The following is a 22,673-nucleotide window of genomic DNA, read 5'->3' on the forward strand; positions in this document are numbered from 1 at the left end:
CATGGTACAAGGCTATTCATAACAGCCTTGTACCATGTGACAAGCTGTAACCAATCACAGCTCACACAGTATCTCTCAATGGCTGCAAGAATTGCAGCCAGAGAGAAGGAGAAATGATTGCTTTTACAGCCTTTATGGGTGTAAAAGCAATCAGTGTAAAAAAAAAAAAAAAAAAATCTTCATCACCCCCCACAAGTAGACATTGTACTGCTAGGGTGACAGTATGTTAAAAAATAAATAAATAACTAATATTAAAAAAAATAAAATAAAAACGTAAAAAAAAGTTTTTGGAAAAATTATAATTTTTGGTTATAAACTAATTTGGGTTATTTTTTTACCAAAAAGATAACTGAATACATTTTGGCCAAGATTTATGAAGAAAGATTATTTGTTTGCAAAATTTTATAACAAAAACACGTTTTTAAAACATTTTTGGACTTTTTCATTTATATAGCAAAAAAAAATAGAAATCCCATTGGTGAATAAATACAGTTAAATAAAGTTTTATCTGTCTCAAAAAAATGCAAAAAATTCATATGGGTAAGGGGTTGCATGACCGCGTAATTGTCATTCAAAGTGTGACAGCGCTGAAAGCTGAAAATTGGCCTGGACAGGAAGGGGGTAAAAGTGTCTGCACATAACGTGGTTAAGCATCATACAGGATGCAATCTCGGCAAACTCATTGGCACACAATGGCACTTATGAAGCAGTGGAAGGGGGCAGCTCAATAGCTGGTCATACACAGATTGAAATTTGACTAATTCCTGTTGAACTGGCTGAAATTCATTCCATGGGTGGCCCTGTCAGCCAACCACTTGGCTTGAACAAAGTTGATTTTTCAATCAACTGTTGTTGAAGAAGCTGTGCAGAAAATTCTCAGCTGAACAGAGACTACCACGGGTGCTGTATATCCAATAGCCAGCACTGCAAATGTATCTATCCGCATCGTTTAGGAAAAGAGAAATCCTAAAATGGAACTAACCCTAACTGAACCCTAACTAAAAAACCTGTAAGCAGGCAGCTTTTTATTGGACAAAGCTTTATAAAATGGGCACCAATATTCAAATGTGTTTAGAGTAGCATGATTCCTAAATACAGTACTGGTGCTGTGCTGCAGACAGTCTTTTTTTGTCCATTTGTTTTTTTTAATACAGCAAAGAAATGCAAAGTATCACACAACAAAATAGTTTAATAAACAAATATAGAAAAACAACAGAAAGAAGAACTAGGCAAGGTAAAGAGCATGTAATGTCCAGAGTTCCAGAACCACAGAGAGTGGAGAACCAATTCTAGAAAGTGAACCACAACTAAAGAGATAGTAAGGCAATTGAATGCTAGATTTGTATCTCATAACTAAGTTAAAGTATCACAAAGAAGTAATGAATAAAGCACTACTGTGCAATATGATGGAGCACAAGAGTCTGAGAATGGGATGAAATTATTATCTTGTGTCAAAGGAAAAAAAACTAAGTTGGTCAATAAGTGAATAAAACTGCTCAAAGAAACTATCTCAACTCCAGGCATTACGATATGAGCATTTCTGATGCGAGCACAGATGTCACTGTTGTGATATTCTGCCATGTTTGCTCCTATTTTGCACAATGTAAGTATGTGATGAACACTTTTGTAGACAGCATTGTAGTATATTTGACAGGTGCTCCCAATAGGCATAGTGGTGGTCCCAGGGGCACCTGAATGGCCAAAATCCCGACAAGCAAGTCTTCAGTTCTTAAAGAAGTCATGTTCAGTATATATATTACATGTATTTAGTACATCATTAGCAGTTAAGGGCTCATGTACACGGGGCATTTGGAAAACTCTTCTAAACAATGGAAACTGACTGCTGGAAAACGTAGGTTAAAAAACATCAGTTTAGCCATGTTTGCATACAACGTTTATGTGCGTTTAGAAGCGTTTGCGTTTAGAAGCGTTTTTAAAAGATAACCTCAGGAGACCTTCCCAAATGCCCAGAATGCACTGAAAATAGTAAATAATTAACTATTTCAGACATTTTGAGAGAAATAGAGAGAGCAGAAGCAGAGAGAGAAGTATGAGTTGAGATGACCTGTCTTTTCTGGTTGTATTCACTATGGATCCCATCATGAGCATAATGCAGCACGTTCTACCATTATTTCCTTCACGCGAAAGTGTACCGGGTCCATTTGAATACATGGAAAACACTTTTCATGCATTTCTGATGATGAAAAAAGGTTCTGGACAGCATCTGGATATGGGACAGTTAAAAAACGCTTCTAAATGCAAACGCTTATAAACGCGGTTAACCGCACTTACAAGCATTTATACGAATTTACAAGCATTTGGCGTTTGAAACGCTGGTAAAATATACTCCTGAATGCAAGTTTGGCAGGTTCAAAAAAACGACTGTAAACTCAACTGCCTGTAAAAGACTGTAAATGACTATGTGTACATGGACACATAGGAAAACATAAAGGAGAGTTCAGGCGCTGCTGAAAAAAATGCTGAACAGCTCCTAAACGTCAGTTTAGTAGCTGCAGTGTACATGAGCCCTAAGAGCAATAAATGCTGGAAACAGACAGTCAATTCTAGCTATCCAAAGATCTCATAAAAATTGTTCTGGTAATTTGTTTGTGTTTTATTCCTTAGGCATGTCTTCAGTGAAATCTAAATGATAATATATTACAACTTTTTGATTGGTTACCATGAGCATTTTATTTGAACTCAGATTTCTGTAAATTTAATTATTTCTTTTTACATTTCCAAAGTGAAAATCAGTGGTGAGCTGAACTCTAACACATTATTATGTAACATTGTGGGCCACGGTCAGTTCACAGAAGCATTATTAAATGCCATAAGCTCACTAGGGCAAAGGTTTATCCCTACATTTCTGTATTGCAAAGACTACATTTGTGCTACTTTCTGCCCTATCTGAAATGAAATATCTCTGGAACTATACAGAAGATTTAACAAAAATACGGTAAAAGAAGAAAAACCAAATTCTTATGATGAACAAATACAGTCTTTAGTACAGGAACAATGGAATAGGACTTCTCAGAACATGGCCTATCTACCTATTCCAAATCTTGGAGCTTGAATCTGAAGAAAAGCAAGTTTTAATGCCCTCTAGTGGCAGAAGAAAAAAATAGCGTTTTTTTGTATATTTTTTTAGCAATATTTTTGTATTTATTTATTTGTAATGTATAACTGCTTAAAAGCTGCAAAAATAAACTTTAATTTTTGCACATTACCAGCTGATGATTACACAAATAAGATAGGTAAGTACAGTTTTTCACAAGTATAGTAGATCTAAACTCTACGATGTTTTAGTTCACATTAGGGTTGCCACCTCATCCCTTTAAAACTGAACAAATATTAATTACACAGGTTCTGAGGCTAATTCAATGCAGATAGGGCACTAAGTGAGGCACTAATTATCACCTTAATCAGCCACAGAACCTGTGTAAATAATATGTGTTTGGGTTTAAAGGGATAAGGTGGCAAGCTCAGTTCACATGTGTCAAACACAAGGCCCATGGGCCAAATCTGGCTCACCAGGTCATTTCATGTTGCCTCCCTGTCTCTGTCCCCACCTTGTCTCAGCAGTTTGGCAGCAGAGAGGACAGAACGTCATCATCATATCCTGCGCTTCTCCATGCTGCCGTGGAGAGGAGGGCAGAACTCTTCCTATAGATCCTGCGCTTCTTTGTGCAGCCCCCCCCCCTTATTTCCTCCTCCCTTGGTCTCAGGATTCTTCCAGACCCTGCACTTTCTGTTTCCCAGCTCTGCCCCCAACAACAGCACATGGTTAGTGGCAGGGGTGGACTGACAACTCAGGGGGCCCCCGGGCAATAGGGGATCATGGGGCCCCTGTGTCCTCACCAACACCCAAAAAACCCTATGAAAAAGCCAATGAAAGGTACCAGGGGCATCTCATGGGGCCCCCTACTGACCCTGGGCCCTCGGGCAGTGCCCGAGTGTTTGAATGGTCAGTCCGTCCCTGGTAAGTGGGGTACACTGTGATGTAAGGGAAGGTGGGGGACTCTTAACTTCTGATGGCAGGGGACTTTTGACATGTGACGTAGGCAGGGGAAGGGGGGGGGGGCGCTTTGGCTATCGGCTTATAATTATTATGATAATTATATATTTATGTGCCAGCTAGAAAGGAGGGTTGCACTCCGCTGGTTTCATCCACAAACATTTTATTGGAGACTGCTCGGACAGAATATCATGGCACTACCATGTTCTGTCTGAGCAGTCTTCATTAACATTTTCTATGGATGATACCAGTGATGTTTGACCCTCCTTTTCAGACTTGCATAATCTGCTACAGGGATGTGAGTGAGCTGCATGCCAGTCTGCACCTGCCTTTTACAGCTTAAGTCTTAAAGCGGAGCTCCACCCAAAAGGGGAAGTTCCGCTTTAAGGACTGCTCCTCCGCTCCCCATTAAGGATTGGCACCTTTAGAGGGTGGAGGGGAGAGGGTACCTGAATTTGACAGGTATCCACTCCCACTTTCGGTCCATTCGCCTAGGCGATCGGAAGCGGAAGGTGTCCCCCCTCCCTCCCTGTAGTCTTTTGGGACACGTGACAGGTCCCAGAAGACTACTTGGCCATTCATGAAGCACAGTGCTACTCGCGCATGCGCAGTGGGTACCCGGCTGTAAAGCCGCAAGCAATCACAGCCGGGTGCCCACACTGAAGATGCCAGCCTCCTGGAATACAGGACGGCTGGTGAAACGGGCTGTGGGGGACACACCGTGGGACCAAGGGACAGGTAAGTGACTGTTTTTTAAAAGTCAGCAGCTACAGTTTTTGTAGCTGCTGACTTTTATTTTTTGACAGGGTAAGTGGAACTCCGCTTTAAGTTATTACTAAAACCAGTAACAATTGAATAGAATTATTGAATGTGATAAAGAGCAGATACATTTATATAGTCATACAGATAAAACTGGCCTTTTGAGGGCAACCATAATGCTGATGCGAGCCGCAATGAGATTGAGTTTGACACCCCTCCTTTAGGTGATTGTGGCTGCATTAGTATTCTGTCCGTGATACTTTTATTATTTGTACTAACAGTTACATTTTCAGGACAAGCTTCTTCTTCTTCTTCTTCCCTTCTTCTTAGTCCAGTCATTAAGAAGGGATCACCCCAAAAGCTTGTCCTAAAAATGTAACTGTTAGTACAAATAAAAAATGATCATGGACAGTATTCAGTTGTTTTATCTAAATTCTACAAAATCTACAACAGAAGAAGGGGATACAATGTGCTCATGGCTCAGTCAGAGGTTTATTAGTGAGGCTAGGTTCACATATGTGCGGGTGGTTCTGCTGCGGATCCGCACAAAAATCCATGCAGCCGCACCACCCGCACAGAAGAATGCGGACCCGTGAGCGGGTGCCATTAATTCTAATGGCACGCCGCCTGCACTGGAAATCGCAACCGTACTAAGAACCAAGGTTCCCGTGCGGGCTGCATTTTCAGAAGAAGTGCAGGAACATATTCCCTGCATGTCTCGGGGCACGGGAGTCCATTCAAATGAATGGGCTCTCCTGCCCACGCAAAATGCAGCCCGCAGGAACACACATATGTGAACTAGTGCTAAAGAATTCACATAATAGCAAAGCATCAACCGCAATAGACTCTTAACACTAATATTGTGCCTACTCATAAGGACAACATGTGAATATCTGCCACATGATTAAAAAACTCCCAGCAAAAGCCAGCTGTTGTTACAAATGCTGCAATCTAAAAAACACAACACAGTATGAAACATAACAAAATCACGCAGTTACAGTGACACCTTATCCACTGTCATCATGATCTAATCTTAACTTGAATCATGGTTATAAAACCAATAAAACAGTTTTGAAGAAAAATACATAATATCATTACAACCAAGGATTGCATTTGTACTAAAGATGCACAGAGAGATACCTACTGGCCAAAGTAATAAATTACTAATACATTGGGAACAACCAGGAGAAACCTGATTTATGAAACATGGAATAGTAAGGACTCTAGGGAGGTAGAAAAGATAGATGATTTAGTCATATTTACATTGCTATAGCATACAGTTTGAGAAAACAAGAAGCATGGGGTAGATTTACTAAAACTGGAGCACTCAGAATCTGGTGGAGCTGTGCATGGTAGCCAATCAGCTTCTAAATTCAGCTTGTTCAATTAAGCTTTGACAATAAAACTTGGAAGCTGATTGGTTTCTATGCAGAGCTGCATCAGAATTTGAACTCTCCAGCTTTAGTAAATAACCCCCTATACAATTACTCTTGGATGACTGGATATGTGGATATTGCCCCTGGTGTAAAATGGATATGTGGATATTGCCCCTGGTGTAATATGGATATGTGGATATTGCCCCTGGTGTAAAATGGATATGTGGATATTGCCCCTGGTGTAATATGGATATGTGGATATTGCCCCTGGTGTAAAATGGATATGTGGATATTGCCCCTGGTGTAATATGGATATGTGGATATTGCCCCTGGTATAAAATGGATATGTGGATATTGCCCCTAGTGTAAAATGGATATGTGGATATTGCCCCTGGTATAAAATGGATATGTGGATATTGCCCCTGGTGTAATATGGATATGTGGATATTGCCCCTGGTGTAAAATGGATATGTGGATATTGCCCCTAGTGTAAAATGGATATGTGGATATTGCCCCTGGTGTAAAATGGATATGTGAGTATTGCCCCTGGTGTAAAATGGATATGTGGATATTGCCCCTGGTGTAATATGGATATGTGGATATTGCCCCTGGTGTAAAATGGATATGTGGATATTGACCCTGGTGTAAAATGGATATGTGGATATTGCCCCTGGTGTAATATAGATATGTGAGTATTGCCCCTGGTGTAATATGGATATGTAAGTATTGCCCCTGGTGTAAAATGGGTATGTGGATATTGCCCCTGGTATAAAAGAGGCAGCAAGAAATTGCTAAGGTATGGCAATCCCCGACTCTTAGGCCATGTTCACACAATATGTGAAGAAAAACTGATGGAAAAATGCACAGATTTCACTTGCAGAGACAATAGTTTACATCAGTTTTCATGCGTGTTTCTGTACGTTTTGCAGATTTTTGCGCAGAAAAAAATCCCTACATCATACTAATGTTTGGTGTGAAAAGGTCACATAGAGAACAACGGTTTTCTTTTTGCCCCTGCAGAATATGTACATGGTATGAAAGAGGCCTTAAAGTGGAACTTAACCATCCAATCCTTTTCAGCCAAGGAAGCTGCCATCTTAACTTCTTCATGCTGACAGTACGCATATACGTGGCCTCTCGGCTGGTGGGTCCTAATGCCGAGAGGTCAAATATATACGCACCAGAATGTAAATTCAGCTGTGCCAACAGCATCCACCCTGCGCACTCCCGATGCAGCTAGAACTCACAATCTCTAATTGTAATTGGAAGCTTTCTGATTATGTTACTGCTCTGACAGCCAATCACAGAATCATATGATCAGAAACCCCGCCCTGCCTCTAAAGTTAAGGGGTTAACCTCTGTTTGAACTGCAACTGCGATGGTGATCAGTTATGACACCAACCATTTGATGACTTGACAGTTTGGTTTGGAACACACGCAAATGTGACAGTTGGTATTCCCAGCATGCCGAGAATATAACTGTTTTTTTATACGTGGGTTTAGTTCTGCTTTAAAAACCCTTAAATTGTATGGGCTCTACTGAACAAAAAACGCTAAATTGACAGACACCATGTATACATTTGAAAGAGTTTGGCCCCATGAGTGGAAAACATTCTTCCTTCTGACTTTGAGCACCGTCTCATCAACATCTGATAATTATTCACCATAACTTGACATGCCACGCCACAATCCTCAGCCATCACTACTTCACACCCTATTCTACTCTGCCTTTCTTCTATTCACACATGTTACTTAATGGCGTTTTCCAAAGTTTTTCCGCATTTGCATTTTTTTGTGTTTTTGTTTAGTAAAATAAATATTGTGTGGTCAAAACAATTTCCAGAAATGCCGTTTTGCTGCGTTTTTCAGCGTTAGAGCATTTTTACAACTAAAAAACTCCTCTAGAAACCCACTAGTCCTGGGTTTTTTTCCAGCCAAAAAACATTGATTGCATGGACACATAGGATAACATGTTGGGGGGTTTACTGGATGCAGAAAAAAACATCAAAAGCCAAAAACAGCCGCTGTAAAAACATCCAGTGTGCATGAGGACTAACTCTAGTAGTTTACTAAAGCCCTATATATCAAAATCCCCTTTTTTTCATAAAATACCATTTTTAATTTTTTTCATTCATTTGTGTCATGCTGGAAACCTCTATTCTCTTTCAGCCACTTCCTGTCTACATGCACTGCTCCAGCAATGGCAGCACACCCTTGCAATGAAATGGCTCACTGGTGACAACAAAGGTAAACCATGCCAGTGCAATTTGTGTTGGCATGACTACTTGTATTTTCCACCAAGAGGACATGTGATAGGATGACATCCCAAAGACACAGTTGAGGAAAAGTCATCACCCCATGACAGAAAGTCTTCATGCATAATGTGCGCCAGTCTAAAAATTCACTTGTAAATTATTTTTACAGACTATAAAACACAAAAGTGAACCTTAAAGGGGATCTTAACCCTGAAAACAAAAGTTTAAAAGTCAGCAGCTACAAATACTGTAGCTGCTGACTTTTAAAACATCAGCACTGTCCTCACCTGACCCCATTCTTTGCCGGTCATTGGGTCCCTGGTGCCGGCACTGTGGCCAACTGTGGGCAGCCGACTATGACTCCTTGTGGATTCAGAGCAGGATGCCCACTATGCATGCATGAGCTGAGTGAATTGAATGCTCCTGCAGTCTCCCAGGACCTGTGACGTGTCCCAAGAGGCTGCAGGGATAGGAGGGTGGAGGTGAAATTCCTAGGCCTAGGCCATCGGAGTGGAAGTGGGAGCGTGTACCTGTCAAAATCAGGTACCCACTCCCCCCTCCCCCTCAAAAAAAAGAAGAAGAAAAGTGGAACTTACCCTTTTGGGTGAAGTTCTGCTTTAAACTATAATACAAAAATATATACGGTGTATATACAGTAGATTTAATGTGTAAAATTATTATTATCCAAATGGCCTTCAATCTTCAAAAATGCAAAGACCATCTGGATGATAATAATTTTATGTCACGGTTGGATTCATTTGAGCATTGAATATACATGGGCACTGAGGTTGGATATATTTATCGGACTTTTGGACTTACATCTGTATATACTGTATATACATTTGTATTATAGTTTAAGATTCCCTTTTTTTTGTTTTATGGTCTGTAAAAATAATTTACAGGTGATTTATTACAGCGCCGCAATTTATGCAGAAAGATTATATTCATGGTGATGTTCACTAATTAGTGCTGGCTAGGTATAATTTTAGGAATAGACTACTGTACTTATCGCAGGGCAGATACAATATTTCTATTACAGAAAGGGGTTGATTACGTAAAACTGAAGAGTGCAAAATCTGGTGCAGCTGTGTATGGTAGCCAATCAGCTTCTAACTTCAACTTGTTCAATTAAGCTTTGACAAAAAAAACTGGAAGCTGATTGGTTTCTATGAAGAGATGCACCAGATTTTGCACTCTCCTGTTTTAGTAAATCAAGTCCAAAGTGCCTAAACAAAGGCCTCCATGGTAGGATCATTTGATTTTCTTTTAATTAAAGCTGTAGATTAGAACACATTAAAAACCACAATGCAATTAAATTTCCTATTTGAAAATGTTAGTGATTGGGGTTGGATCTACTCTAATGAACTAACTCTTCTAAAACAACATTTTATTCTAATAGAGTAATATACTATCAGTTATTATACTACCATGATAGACCTTCACCAGACACACACCCTATTCCAGTTACACTCTTTCCATTGTATCTTGGTAGTATCAATATATTAAAGTCATCTACAGAGTCAGTTATAAAAAATGTTTTGTAACTGATTCAGGTTATTTTTTTTTATGCTTTCACAACAGACCTTGGATGTGGGCAGTCAGTTAAAACCACAGACTTTTGACACAAGTTTATCATTTAATTCAGCAAGCATGAGTTTCATAGGTACACAGGTTTGTGCTAAACATACAAGGTATAAACAGACATGAAAAAAGTGAAAATAGAAAAGAACTTGTGTACCTGCCTCGGTAGCTGCATCCTTACAATGTTTTAGCTTGTTCTGGCTCTGAAAAGAGACAAGGATTTCATTTTATAAATTCTCTCTGAGGCTTCAAAAGGAAACAGACACTTGGTACTTAATGGAAGTGATCATTTAATTCTTGAATGAGTTTCAGCATCTGATATAATTCCTTATTGAGTATGCAGCTTCTTTATGTTTAATCCATACCTATGTTCCAGTTTAAACTGGTGCCCTGGTCACTACCTCAGGTTTCATGTTTCAAGGTGACTCCTTGCTCTTGCAGTATCCTGTAGAGCCACCCTTGCACTTGAGTCTTGTTTCCCTATGCTGTGTTCATCAATAGAGACACATGGCCCTGTAGCCTAGGAAGGCAAGGCACTCCCCACTCCCTTTCTCCTCCCTTCTCCAAGCTAACAGACAGGTGACTGAACTGTCCACTGTTAACTCTTTCCTGTGAAGTCCAGAAGTTCAGGTAAGCAGCACTGACAAAGCAGGAGCCAGCAGAAGAATGTTAACAAATAGTTTCTTGGGGGATGTTTATTTTATTGTGCGCAATGTGTTACGATAAAAAAGGCTGAGACTTTAATACTACTTTGAACTATAACTAGAGGCAAAACCTTTTTATTTTAGATGGTGGTGAGGGGTTAGAACCACTGTCAGGTTTTTATTGGTGCCTGTACCCTGTTACAGAGTTCCACTCTAATTTTCCTGATCATTAATGTCACCGAGAATGATAGTGAGGGTATATTGTAAATTTTGAGCTGTCTCTAGAACAAAAATAGAGGGGAAATTTTGAATGGGCACACTTATTCCTGTGAAAATTGTCCAAGCGTGGATACCCCTCACACCAGAAAGATATCCTCTCATTTCCTGTTGAGTCTACAGGACAGAACGTGAAGAGGAATCTTCCTGTTGTTCCCCCTCATCTTACCCGTACTTCTGGGGTTTACAGGTGTGCGCCCCCTGCTGCTCATGCTGTGGTTGGACACAGCACAAGTTTGTCAGCAGGCTCACAACAATGATTTTGGCTGTGAACCTTCTGACAGCTGTGGCCAACCGCAGCACAAATCAGTGTGTTAGGAAACACAAAACACAGATCTGGCTGTTTCTGCTCCCTGATCTCACTTACTGTCCAGAACTGAGATCATGGAGAAAAGACTGCCAGTCTGTTAATAAAATCAGCACACATACACTTATTAGGCACACAGTTAGCTCCTTGATTGCCCTCCTGGTCACCCACTGGGTTGAACAGAAAAAAAAATAGTGTGTACTAGTGTCACTACCAAAGTCAGAGAGTGTCAGTTAGGGTCAGTTATTGTCCCTCCTAGCTAGTGTTACTTAGCACCAGTCCCTGATTGGCCACCACACTATCACAGTCAAACTATAAGTCGCTGTTCACTGCCATTACTAGTATAGATATCCTGGTCACAGTCAGAGCTATAATAGTGTTCCCAATGGTATAGTGTCCCAGAAAATGCAGTGTTACATGTGGCATTTTTTTTTTCAGAAAGACATGTAGCAGAATACACTTTGGCCTAAATGTATGAAGAAATTTGATTTTAAGTTTTTATAACAGAAAGTAGAAAATATTGTGCTTTTTTTCAAACTTTTCAGTCTTTTTTTGTTTATAAAATAAAAATACCAGTGGTGATAAAATACCACCAAAAGAAAGCTCTATTTGTGTGAAAAAATGATGGGTACAGTGTTGCATGACCAAGTATTTGCCAATTAAAGTAGCACAGTGCTGAATAGCAAAAAAATGGTCTGCTCATGAAGGAGGTAAAACTTTCGGAAGGTCAAGTGGTTTATGCAGCACAATACAATGCAAGTGGTGGGGTGCCAGTAGCTAAATAGATGACATACATGGGTATAATGGGTTGTGTTATTATTTGTAGGTTAGGACAGTGATTTCTTACCTTCTCTACTTGTTTGGGATTTCCTGATATGGTCAGACGCTCAAAGTTTATTTCTGCTTCCTCTGCTTCTCTGCATTTTTGTTCATAATTTTTCTTTGACTGAATGGGAAACAGGCATAATCCCATTACGTTGGTGACTAAAAGTATTATATGTTGCAGAAAGGGACATAAGCATTGTACAAGTTTTATACCCCTCCAAGATAACTTATACCACTCCCCTCCCAAAGATGTCCACATCAATTTGTGGAAAGTTCCCTTTTATTAAATATATGTATAGAACAAAAATAACAACCAAGTACCTTTATTTTCCTATTGGAATTGTACATACAGTATTCACCAAACAGCAGATAGCTGGGATTGAGTACATACCAGCCACACAGTAGGTTGGAATCTCCACAAAAAGATTTGTGATTGACCAAAAGTTGACACCAAGAGCACAAGTCCCTGTCCTGCTCCTATCTTTGCTAGAACACTGTCCCTCCTACTGAGGCTGAACCCTCAGCCATATTGTGCCCTCTCTATGCCTGAGGCCTCCACACGATGTTCCCAGCCATTGACCTTTTTTATGCCAAGGGAGGAATGTCCACACAAATAGGTAGATTTACTGATGGAATTCAGGGAATGGCACATCACATTGACATACATTCCAGAGTCACTTGACAATACATAGTCAATCACATCTAGTGGATGGCCCGCAGTAGTCACATGTGAAAGCACATGCAGCACTTTAAGCAGCCATCTAGCTCTAACGGTCTCCCTTTCTACCCAAGGTCATTAGTACTCACTGGACTGTAGATACCTCCTTCATAGGTAAACCTCTCCCGGGACCCTCCGGAGGGAACAGTTTTAAGCAGGGAACTCCTGGCCAGGCCTTTTGCAATCCACCTTAGCCCCCACCTCCATAAACATCATAAAGTCTATGGCCATCTCTCCTGGGTGCAGTATACTCATCCCCAGCCTCCTGCCCTGTACAGGGCCTCCACTTGCTAGTTACATTTGCGCTAGTGTGGGGTGCTTAGCTCCCATACCCCAATTGCGCTAGGACTCCTCCCAGCCTGGCTTTATATCTGTACCCTGACTCACCCATCCATGACATCACTACAGGAGGGCTCTAACTAAAAGGGCCTAGCATCTGATGACACTGCTGTAACCAGACACTATTTTGGCACAAAGCCACTTAGAGGTAGACTATCTGCACCTGCCTACACGTGGGTGGGACTAAGTGTGGTCAGGTGCTTAGTGAAAAGCTACAGGCTTGTGAGTCAGCAGTCACAATGTTGATAGTCATGCCCCCCTGCAATTGTTTTTTTTCATCCCACTGCAGTGCACACAGGCACAGCCTACATGAGAGTTGCCACATCATCACAGGAAGCTGTATTCATTGGGCTTCACTGGCAGGTCAACAGGCCTATGTGGGACTTTGTAGATGGACTTATAATTAGGTGCTTCAGCAAATTTTTTATTATTATTAGGGGTCATAGTTCTACGTTACAAAGAACCACAAATCAAGTGGGACAGTTGAGCTTTTTGTCAACACTCAACATAGAGACACCCATTTCCTTTTTATACAGCAAGAAAACATGTACTTTGTTAGTTGAGTTTAAACTTTTCACTCATATTTCAGACAAAGTTCTATCTGTATCCTTTGACTGATTCTTTTTAATGTACACATACTCCAACTTACATCAATTGTCTTCTTGAACATGGAAACTTTATTCTTTTGTAGGCGCTCCATGGCAGTCTCATACTAAGTGAGAAAACAATAAGGTTCATTAGACTGAAGTATACCATTTGGGACAATCTTTAGAGAACCACAATAACGCAGGCCATAGACGAAAATTTGGCCGATAAACGAAAAATCGGTCGGCACCGTTGCCAATGCTGCCACCCATCTCCACAAAAAACGGCCTTTTTTCACGGATTTTCCAGCATGACCGATAAAACTAATTGAGGAGATCCGCGAAAAACGGCCGACGGGCTGGCCCCACTAATGGCGTGATTATCGGCTGATTTTTTGTGTGGACAAAAATTTGGCCGATAATCGACCCGTCTATGGCCTGCATAACATATCCACATATGATGGTGTTAGTAGCCCAATTGGGCAAAACACAGAAGCAGATAAAGGCCTTTGTCACACAGGCAGTCAGGGGTCAGTAAAACAGGTGGCTGAGCTATGGCTTTACTGCCCCCCACCTAAAGTTAATCAAGAGCTGGAGGAGGCTTTTCACATGCCATGGCCACAATGCTTTTGTGCCATGGTAAATTTAAGGTGACATGATGAGTCAATAGTTGGTGGCAACTGTCAAACTCAGCCATGCAAGTCAATGGGGCTACGCTGCAATTGCGAGCCAAACACTTGGCTTGCCATTGCGGTGAATTAGCCCCATTACAAATTGCTGTTCAGCAGAAAAAAGACAGGTAGAAAGAAAACAGGCATTCAGGGGGTGCCAAGATCGCCTCCTGAATGCCTGAAAGCAACAAAGCCGCATTCTGAAGAGCGGTTAACTGAGATTCACTTTTCAGCGCAATGGCAAGTGTGAACCTAACCAAGCATACACACTTTTCTTTGAAGGTTTATTAGCATCTCTGTATTCCTGGCCCATGCTGTTTTACACTGACACTGATATTAGGTAGTTTGTATGATCTCACAGATGAATATCCAAAAAAGGATCACAGTGCTTATTGCTACACTTTTAAAACTGGACTCCAGGCACATATAAAAAGCACAAATTAGTCCTTAAAATTTTTTTTGAAGTGTAAGTAACTGAATTTGATCTGGTATCAGCGTATTGCAGTACCTGTACAGCAGAGCTCTGACTGGTCGAGGAAGAAGAAGCATAAAGAGCCAATCAGTTGTGCTGCAGTGCAAAAAGCATGCTAATAGGAGGAGAGAGCAGAGTGACAGAGGTGAACTCATCATATGTTATTCTTTTACTGTTCAGTCACAGGGTTGGGGTGGTGAGGAGAACTGTAAGGGCCAGTTCACACCACTTGCAGTCAAGTGCGTTTTTTTTTCTGCATCAAAAATGCTTTGATAGTAGGTTACATGGTTTCCAATGGCATAGTTCACACCAGTGCAGTCAGTTTCAGTGCGTTCCAGAAAAAAAAGTACAACATGCTGAATTGTTTCTGCACTCAACTGTACTGGAACACAGTAAATGCATCAAAAACACACTGCACGTCCTTATTTAAGTTGAAGAAAAAGAGAGGGGGAGACAAAATGAACCACACCCGCATACAGAAAAGCCTCTGGAACGCATCTGGACTGCATTTCTATGGTGTGAACCAGCCCTAAGTATTACTAAACTGCAGCTGCAAAAAAAATTCTGCTTGGTGTGCCAGGGCTGTGTATATGTCAGGGATGAAGAGACGGAAATGTATACCTTTTCTCAGCTCTCTTATATGTACTGTATTTCCTCTGTGTACTGTGAAGTTCATCTTTAAATAAGTTAGGTTCCTTTTGGAATATTGGGAACTTTGCCAGCTTGTTGCTAATTTTTTTTTTCCAGCCTGTCAATTTTTTCCATAGTTTTTACATTGCACTTTAAAGTGCGTCTATGGTCAAATTATAAAATAATATGTTCATTTCCACATGGTATTTAAATGATTCCTATTAATCGGAATGATCTTGAAGTTTGTAAACTTACTCTGTGAAGATCCTCAAACATTTACTTCCTTGGATTCTGTGACATGTATTCATTATGCCCTGTGAGTGTCACACATTTCACAAAAACTGAACTACAGAGGTGTTGAGAGGAGGAGTCTCAGCAGGCGGAGTCAAGGCAAGAATCAGTGCTTGCAGACAGCAAGGTACCATGGGACATGTAGTCATTAGAAATTGAAATTAAACAGCAGAAGAGAAGCCACAAAGCATGCAGGGAATCCAGTCTCACACAACATAGAAGGAGATATTTCAAGTAAGATTACACATAGCTCCCAACTGTCCCTGATTTCGAGGGACTGTCCCTGATTTTGAGGGACTGTCCCTGATTTAGAACAAAGTCCCTCTGTCCTTCCCTCCTCCACATTTGTCCCTCATTTTGGAACGATCTATATGGTTGTAAATAAAATACACTAGTCATATATCAAAAAGTGTTTTACAGTGCTAAGCCTTTCATCCAAAATCTAAATTGCTGCATTTGTAAATTCCAAAAGTAAATATAAAGGAAGTGGTAAAAAAAACACTTGTGGGTTTTATTAATAATTTTTTTTGAACATTTCTCTTTTAAAGGGGGGGGGGGCATAGCAGGGTGTGTGTCCTATGCCTACATACTTTTTTATTATTATTATTTTACAGGATTTATATAGCGCCAACAGTTTGCTCAACACTTTACAATATAAAGGGAGACAATACAGCAACGATACAGTTCAATACAAGAGGGTTAGGAGGGCCCTGCTCCTTGGAGCTTACAGTCTAAGAGGGAGGGGATGGTGGTACTAAAGGTAATAACTGTGGGGGATGGACTGGTAGGAGAAATAGAAGATTTGGTTATTAGATGAAGACAGGATAGGATTCCCTGAAGAGACAAGTTTTCAGAGATCACCTAAAAGCAATTACTTTTGCTAATAGGCGTCCCTCATTCCCATCTCAGAAAGTTGGGAGGTATGGCTTACATTGGATTGTCAAATATACCTATTGTTTGTATTTTTTTTACAATGCTGATGTTATAAAATTAAAGTGTTGTGACCATAGATCTCCTTTAGAGTATAACTAAAGGCAAAACTTTTTTTTTGTTTTGTATGGATGAGGATGGCTTAAAACCCTTATCAGGTTTTTTTTTACTGTCTGTGTCCCCATTAGGGAGATTCACCCTGTTTGTCATGATTACCACTATCATCAAATGTGAAAATGAAAGAAAATCCCAAAGTTTAGTTTGTCCCAAGAACAGTAAGGTCCCTTTCACATGGGAGTTCCGTATGTCCATTTTTCGTCTGGTAATTTACAGATGGAAAAAGAACACCATGTATTTCTATGGACTAGCGCAGTGTTTCTAAATCTTTTTTCAGTCAATGCACCCTTTAAAATTATGGAAAATTTCAAGGCACCCTCTAAAAGTATGGTAAGTCCCGAGGCACCCTTTAAAATTATGGACAGTCTTGAGGCACCCCATTCTAAAATGTAAAATACTATTCTAATAGTTTTATATAACGCAGCAACATCCACACATGTAGAACACCCAACAGTAGAGGTGATTTATTCTTCCAAATCAAATACACTTTTGTACACTGGCACTGACTAGTATTCCAGTGCTTCTCTAAGTTTGTCTCCATCACTGAGCTAATGTGACCCCAGCAAGGAAGGGTCAAACAAGGATGCTGTGCAGACCACTGACATACTCCAACTGATGATGTCATTGGTTATCAGGACGCCGGCAGCTAGAAGGTCGTAATGGCGCACAATGAAAACCTGTGGCTTTGTGTAACTAAGAGTCAGGCTTCTTCCAAGTTTTGTATACAAGTTTTGGGCAACTTTTAGACATTTTGCCAAGGCACCCCTGAAGAAACCTCAAGGCACCCCAGGGTGCCTGGGCACCCTGGTTGAGAAAGGCTGGACTAGCGGAAGTAAATGGATGATCATCTGTTTACGGCCGTTGATGTCCACATCTGATAACATCCGTTTTCTTGAACAGAAGAAAACCCTATTTTTCTTCTGTTAAAAAAAAACAACGGATGTGAACTGATTTGTTTTTTTCTTGGAAAAAAGGTGACTGAACTGATGAAAAAAATGGGACGCCCATGTGAAAGGACCCTAATAGAGAGCAGATCTTCTAATAGGGGCACTAGTGACAACAACAGATTCCCTCACTTCCTGATTTGGCTATGGGACAGGAAGTGAAGAGAAATCTCCCCAATGGGACACAGATGGCAAAAAAAAACTGACAGGGGTTATAATGTTATAACCCTCCCTTACTATATCCAACATGAAACAAAAAGCCATGACTTTATTTCTACTTAAACATTGTTGAGATAAATCATAAAGCTCAGGTAGGGAGGAGAAATACATAAAGCCTCATTCCTGGTGTACCGTATCATGCAGCAAATGTACCTTTTTCCTCAGTTCCTTTTGTCTCTCTCTAAAGTCCTCCAAACTCTGCAGTTCTTCCCTCATAGTTGCTGCAAGCTGAATATGTGAGATCCCAATATTCTCAATTTCTGCAACAAGACAAAGCACATCCAGAAATAATGCCACACACAAAGGGCAATGTTTACCATATTATTTCTAGTATACGTTACTACACAAAATACTTTTTCTAGAAAAATGATCACATTTTTCAGTGTGCTCCTCATAGAACTAGGGGAATGAAGGCCTCTATTCCTTTAGTAAACCAAACCCATAGACTTCTATAAAAAATGGGAAAAATCCCCCTACAATAATAGCGCTCACAAATTACAACTAAAAATAAATTAAATAAATGAATGGATAATAAACCAGCCACCAAATAAAGTGAAATATGTGTAACACTAAATAATACAACATAAATAATTAAAAAAAATCAAATAACTGATCCTCAATAAAGTCCATTAAATAAAGTCCATATACATATTATATGATCTTCAATCAATGAAGTTATGGAATCTTTCTCAAATTCTCCACCAACATAAGTACTCCAGTGCTCAACACCCCATCAAAGTGCAAACTCACCAGATACTGGTGAAAAACCAGCATATCTTTATAATTAGTAGATGTGAAAAGAATCCGCAGCATATCATTAGTAATCATCAGATGATCCCAGTGATCTCCATCATAATGAACATAGGTCACATGTGAACAAAGCGGAAAACACTCTCCATAGCGTAATACCGTTTTAGAACTTTTATTCCAACAAATACCCCCATGAAAACCGCACTCACACTGTATAAGTACAAAAAAAGCCTTTTGTATTTAAAATCTTTCAGCCTGAAGCGCTTAGTACACTGCTTCCTACACACACAGTGGCGTCTCACCAGCCTGCAACAGATGACGCGGTTGCGGTCACGTGGTCCGGACACGTGATACAGCGTACATGATGACGTCACTGCTGGATCACGCTCTAACGCGTTTCGTCACACAACTTCGTCCGAGGGTGTGATCACAGTGGATTAAGCTAGCTCTTATAGAGCCGCCCATTCTCTCATTGGTTAACATCGATAACAACACCTCCTGACAATTGAACACAGGATGACACATAACTCAACGGATTGACTTATTCAGACACCTTATCAGAGTGGAGTAAGAACCACGCATTAGTGCCATCTTGTGTTTGATTAATAAATATACAAATCACTGATGAATATATGCCATTCTTATCTGTATATTTTTTTGTACTTTACACAATGTGAGTACGGTTTTTATGAGTGTATTAGTTGGAATACAGTTTCTGAAACTGTATTACGCTACACAGAGTGTTTTCTACTTTGTACACATGTGACCTATGTTCATTATGATGGAGATCACTGGGATCATCTGACGATTACTAATGATATGCTGCAGATTCTTTTCACATCTACTGATTATAAAGATATGCTGGTTTTTCACCAGTATCTGGTGAGTTTGCACTTTGATGGGGTGTTGAAGACTGGAATGTGCCGATCACGGCGTCAGACCCCTGACCTTCTCACCAAACTTGTGACCAAAGGACTAGCCAATCTAAAACCGCGATGTCACGTGTGTAACAATGCCACGCCCAGCTGCACCCTGCACAATGATTTTCCAGCTCAATGGACCTCAAATCGATGTACTGGCAGCCTGAGTGCGATTGTTACTGGGTCAGGTTAATTACGCAATTAACCCTTCACACTGCCACCACCTCCTTTTGTACAGAGAAAGAGGAAACTCGGCAATATCAGCAATACACTAGGATGATTAGATAATCGTCTGTATACCATTATCACCGCAGACAGGTTATACAGAGGGTTAAACACTCATAGTAGCGCTCTTCGGCAGTAGGAATTCGTAAGTTGCATTAAAGAGCTATAGAAACAGTTCAACACTTTCAGAAGGAAAGATTTATTACTAAAAGGTCAAAAGGGTGCAATACAGATATTTACAGAAAAAAAGATGTAACCAATATATATATATATATAAATATACAGAGAACCACAGCACAGCAAAAAGGTAACAGGAAGAAGTTTAGGTAGATAAGTATTTGCCAAAAAGCCTTGGGTTAAGCAGCTTCAAGTCTTATGAGCTCCAGGATGCTTTTCTTGTCTCTACTGCAAGTTTCATTGTTACATGGCAGGAGACTCTGCTTTCTCTATCACACCCAAACTCCAAGCATACCAACCTTTTTCTACCAAATTCAGTGGGGTGTCTTCTTACAACAACAGAACCAATTGCCTTATTTTGGGGAGGGGGTTGTGTAAAGGGAGCTCAGGCTTCTTGAACTCAGCAAACATACACTGACCACAATCCTGAGGGACGGGGGAAATCGGAGGAGGGAGACTGATTTGGTGTTTAAGAGAGATACAAAATGCAGGGGTTTGGAGCAAAATGGATGACCGCACCCATCTCTGTGTGCATGATTGCTACACCTCCCCCCCTCAGGTGGATGCATGGGAGGGAACTGCAATTTCCCTCCTGATGCAACCGACTTCTGCCGCTGGTTTGCCTGACCAGTGCACAGACCCATTCTGCCCAGAGGGTCATCATGGGGTGATCTGGTACCACTGCACTGCGGGAGAACCAGGTTCCTTCTGAGAAGGGTGCTGTTCTCCCCAGCAACACTGTTGTGCCGACCAAGTGAGTTGTCAGGGAGGAGCACCAGTTGGCTATGACTATCCGGATATCGTGGCAACTGCCGGGGTGCCCACCTGTTCACAAAACACTTCTGTCTAGGGGTGTCATCTGCTAACATATTGAGATGTAGCATTTTGTCAAGGCAGAGAATGAGCTTTCCCTCTCCCATCTCCTTCCTCTGGACCAGGACTACATTTGACCCGAAGGTAGTGACGCCAGACAGAGCCAGACAGGCGAATTCTGGAACTCACTGCCCGGATAGGTCCACAGGTACCTTCGTCCAAGATGAACAGTCCTCTTTACCTGATAGCATCCAGGACACCAGTTCCATCAGTTTCCTGTCTGCTAGGTCAGTCACGGGTCCAGCTGAGCCATGATAGTTGCACCCAGCCAGCTGCATCCAAGACTGACAAAACCTGCTTTTTGGCCTGGGGAGTAGGCCAGGCCATAACTGCCTCAGTCTCCCCATTCCCAGACTTCTGGGGGTCTCTTCCTACCGGTGGTTCCCAAAGCTGAACCACTGACATGCCCCTCTGACAGTTACCATTCTTGACTGTCAGACTAGGCACGGGCAGTTTGTTCCTGACTAGTGACAGGGGCCCAAGATGCTCTTCCCAGACAGGTGCCGAACACCGCACGGCCCCTAAAGTGGGCAACTGTACACAGTTCCACTCCACATTGTAGGTCATTCCTGACCCCTGGGGAGGTGGTTGGTGCGTTCCCAACCCCAACTAGCTTTCCCGTGAATTCAGGCAAGCCACATGAGGTAGTGAAGGCTGACTCGTCCTGAGCCTCCTGTGTTAGAGATGGTGGCCCATACCCTCTGCTCAATGCGCAAAATGGATGACCGCGCCCATCTCTGTGTGCATGATTGCTACACGGAGTACTTACATTGGTGGAGGATTTGAGAAAGATTCCATAACTTCATTGATTGAAGATCATATAATATGTATATGGACTTTATTTAATGGACTTTATTGAGGATCAGTTATTTGATTTTTTTAAATATTTATGTTGTATTATTTAGTGTTACACATATTTCACTTTATTTGGTGGCTGGTTTATTATCCATTCATTTATTTAATTTATTTTTAGTTGTAATTTGTTAGCGCTATTATTGTGGGTTTTTTTTCAAATTTTTTGATATTTGTTTGGTCACAACTATTTAATAGCAGCTCCAATTGAATAAACTATTCCCAGGGCTACATTCATGAGGCAGGATGATGTAGACTTTGGAATATATTGAGTATATATTGATATAATTTTCCTGGGTTTATATAGTTAATATTTTATATTTAAGCCCATAGACTTGCATTATCAGAAGCAACACTTGAAGGCAAGAAATAGAGCCAGATGCAGAGTAAGGCTCCATGTACACGGGACGTTTAGAAAACACTTCTAAATTATGGAAACTGACTGCTGGAAAACGTAGGTTAAAAAACGTCTGTTTAGCCGTGTTTTCATACCGCATTTATGCGCATTTGCGTTTAGAAGCGTTTTTTAAAGATAACATCAGGAGACTTTCCAAAATGCCCAGAATGCACTGAAAAACAGTAAAAAATAACTATTACAGACATTTTGAGAGAAAATAGAGAGAGCAGAAGCAGAGAGCAGTATGTGTTGAGACCAGGGGCGGACTGACAACTCATGGGGCCCCCGGGCAATAGGGGATCATGGGGCCCCTGTGACCTTGCCCAAACTGAAATAAGCCTATGAAAAAGGTATCAGGGGCATCTCATAGGGCTCCCTACTGACCCCGGGCCCTCGGGCAGTGCCCGAGTTTCCAAATGGTCAGTCCGCCCCTGGTTGAGATGACCTATCTTTTCTGGTTGTATTCACTATGGATCCCATCATGAGCATAATGCAGCACATTCTACCAATTTTTCCTTCAGGCAAA

At 40.9% G+C, this 22,673-nt stretch overlaps 1 protein-coding gene across 2 annotated transcripts in view; it reads right to left on the reverse strand.

Annotated features, from left to right (window-relative positions):
- Window positions 1–22,673, reverse strand: part of PSTPIP1 (proline-serine-threonine phosphatase interacting protein 1) — an 86,817-nt gene that overhangs the window by 15,995 nt on the left and 48,149 nt on the right. For both annotated transcript variants that reach the window (XM_089655288.1, XM_089655287.1), the window contains 4 exons: window positions 18,107–18,213; window positions 13,745–13,807; window positions 12,061–12,159; window positions 10,144–10,189 (listed from right to left, as the gene is read on the reverse strand). In XM_089655288.1, coding sequence (XP_089511414.1) covers window positions 10,144–10,189; window positions 12,061–12,159; window positions 13,745–13,807; window positions 18,107–18,213 — 315 coding nt within the window. The remainder of the gene's footprint in view (window positions 1–10,143; window positions 10,190–12,060; window positions 12,160–13,744; window positions 13,808–18,106; window positions 18,214–22,673) is intronic.

Source organism: Staurois parvus, unplaced genomic scaffold, assembly GCF_062004578.1.
Source record: "Staurois parvus isolate SC_StPar_1 unplaced genomic scaffold, SC_StPar_1.0 ptg000832l, whole genome shotgun sequence".
NCBI classification, from domain to species: domain Eukaryota; kingdom Metazoa; phylum Chordata; class Amphibia; order Anura; family Ranidae; genus Staurois; species Staurois parvus.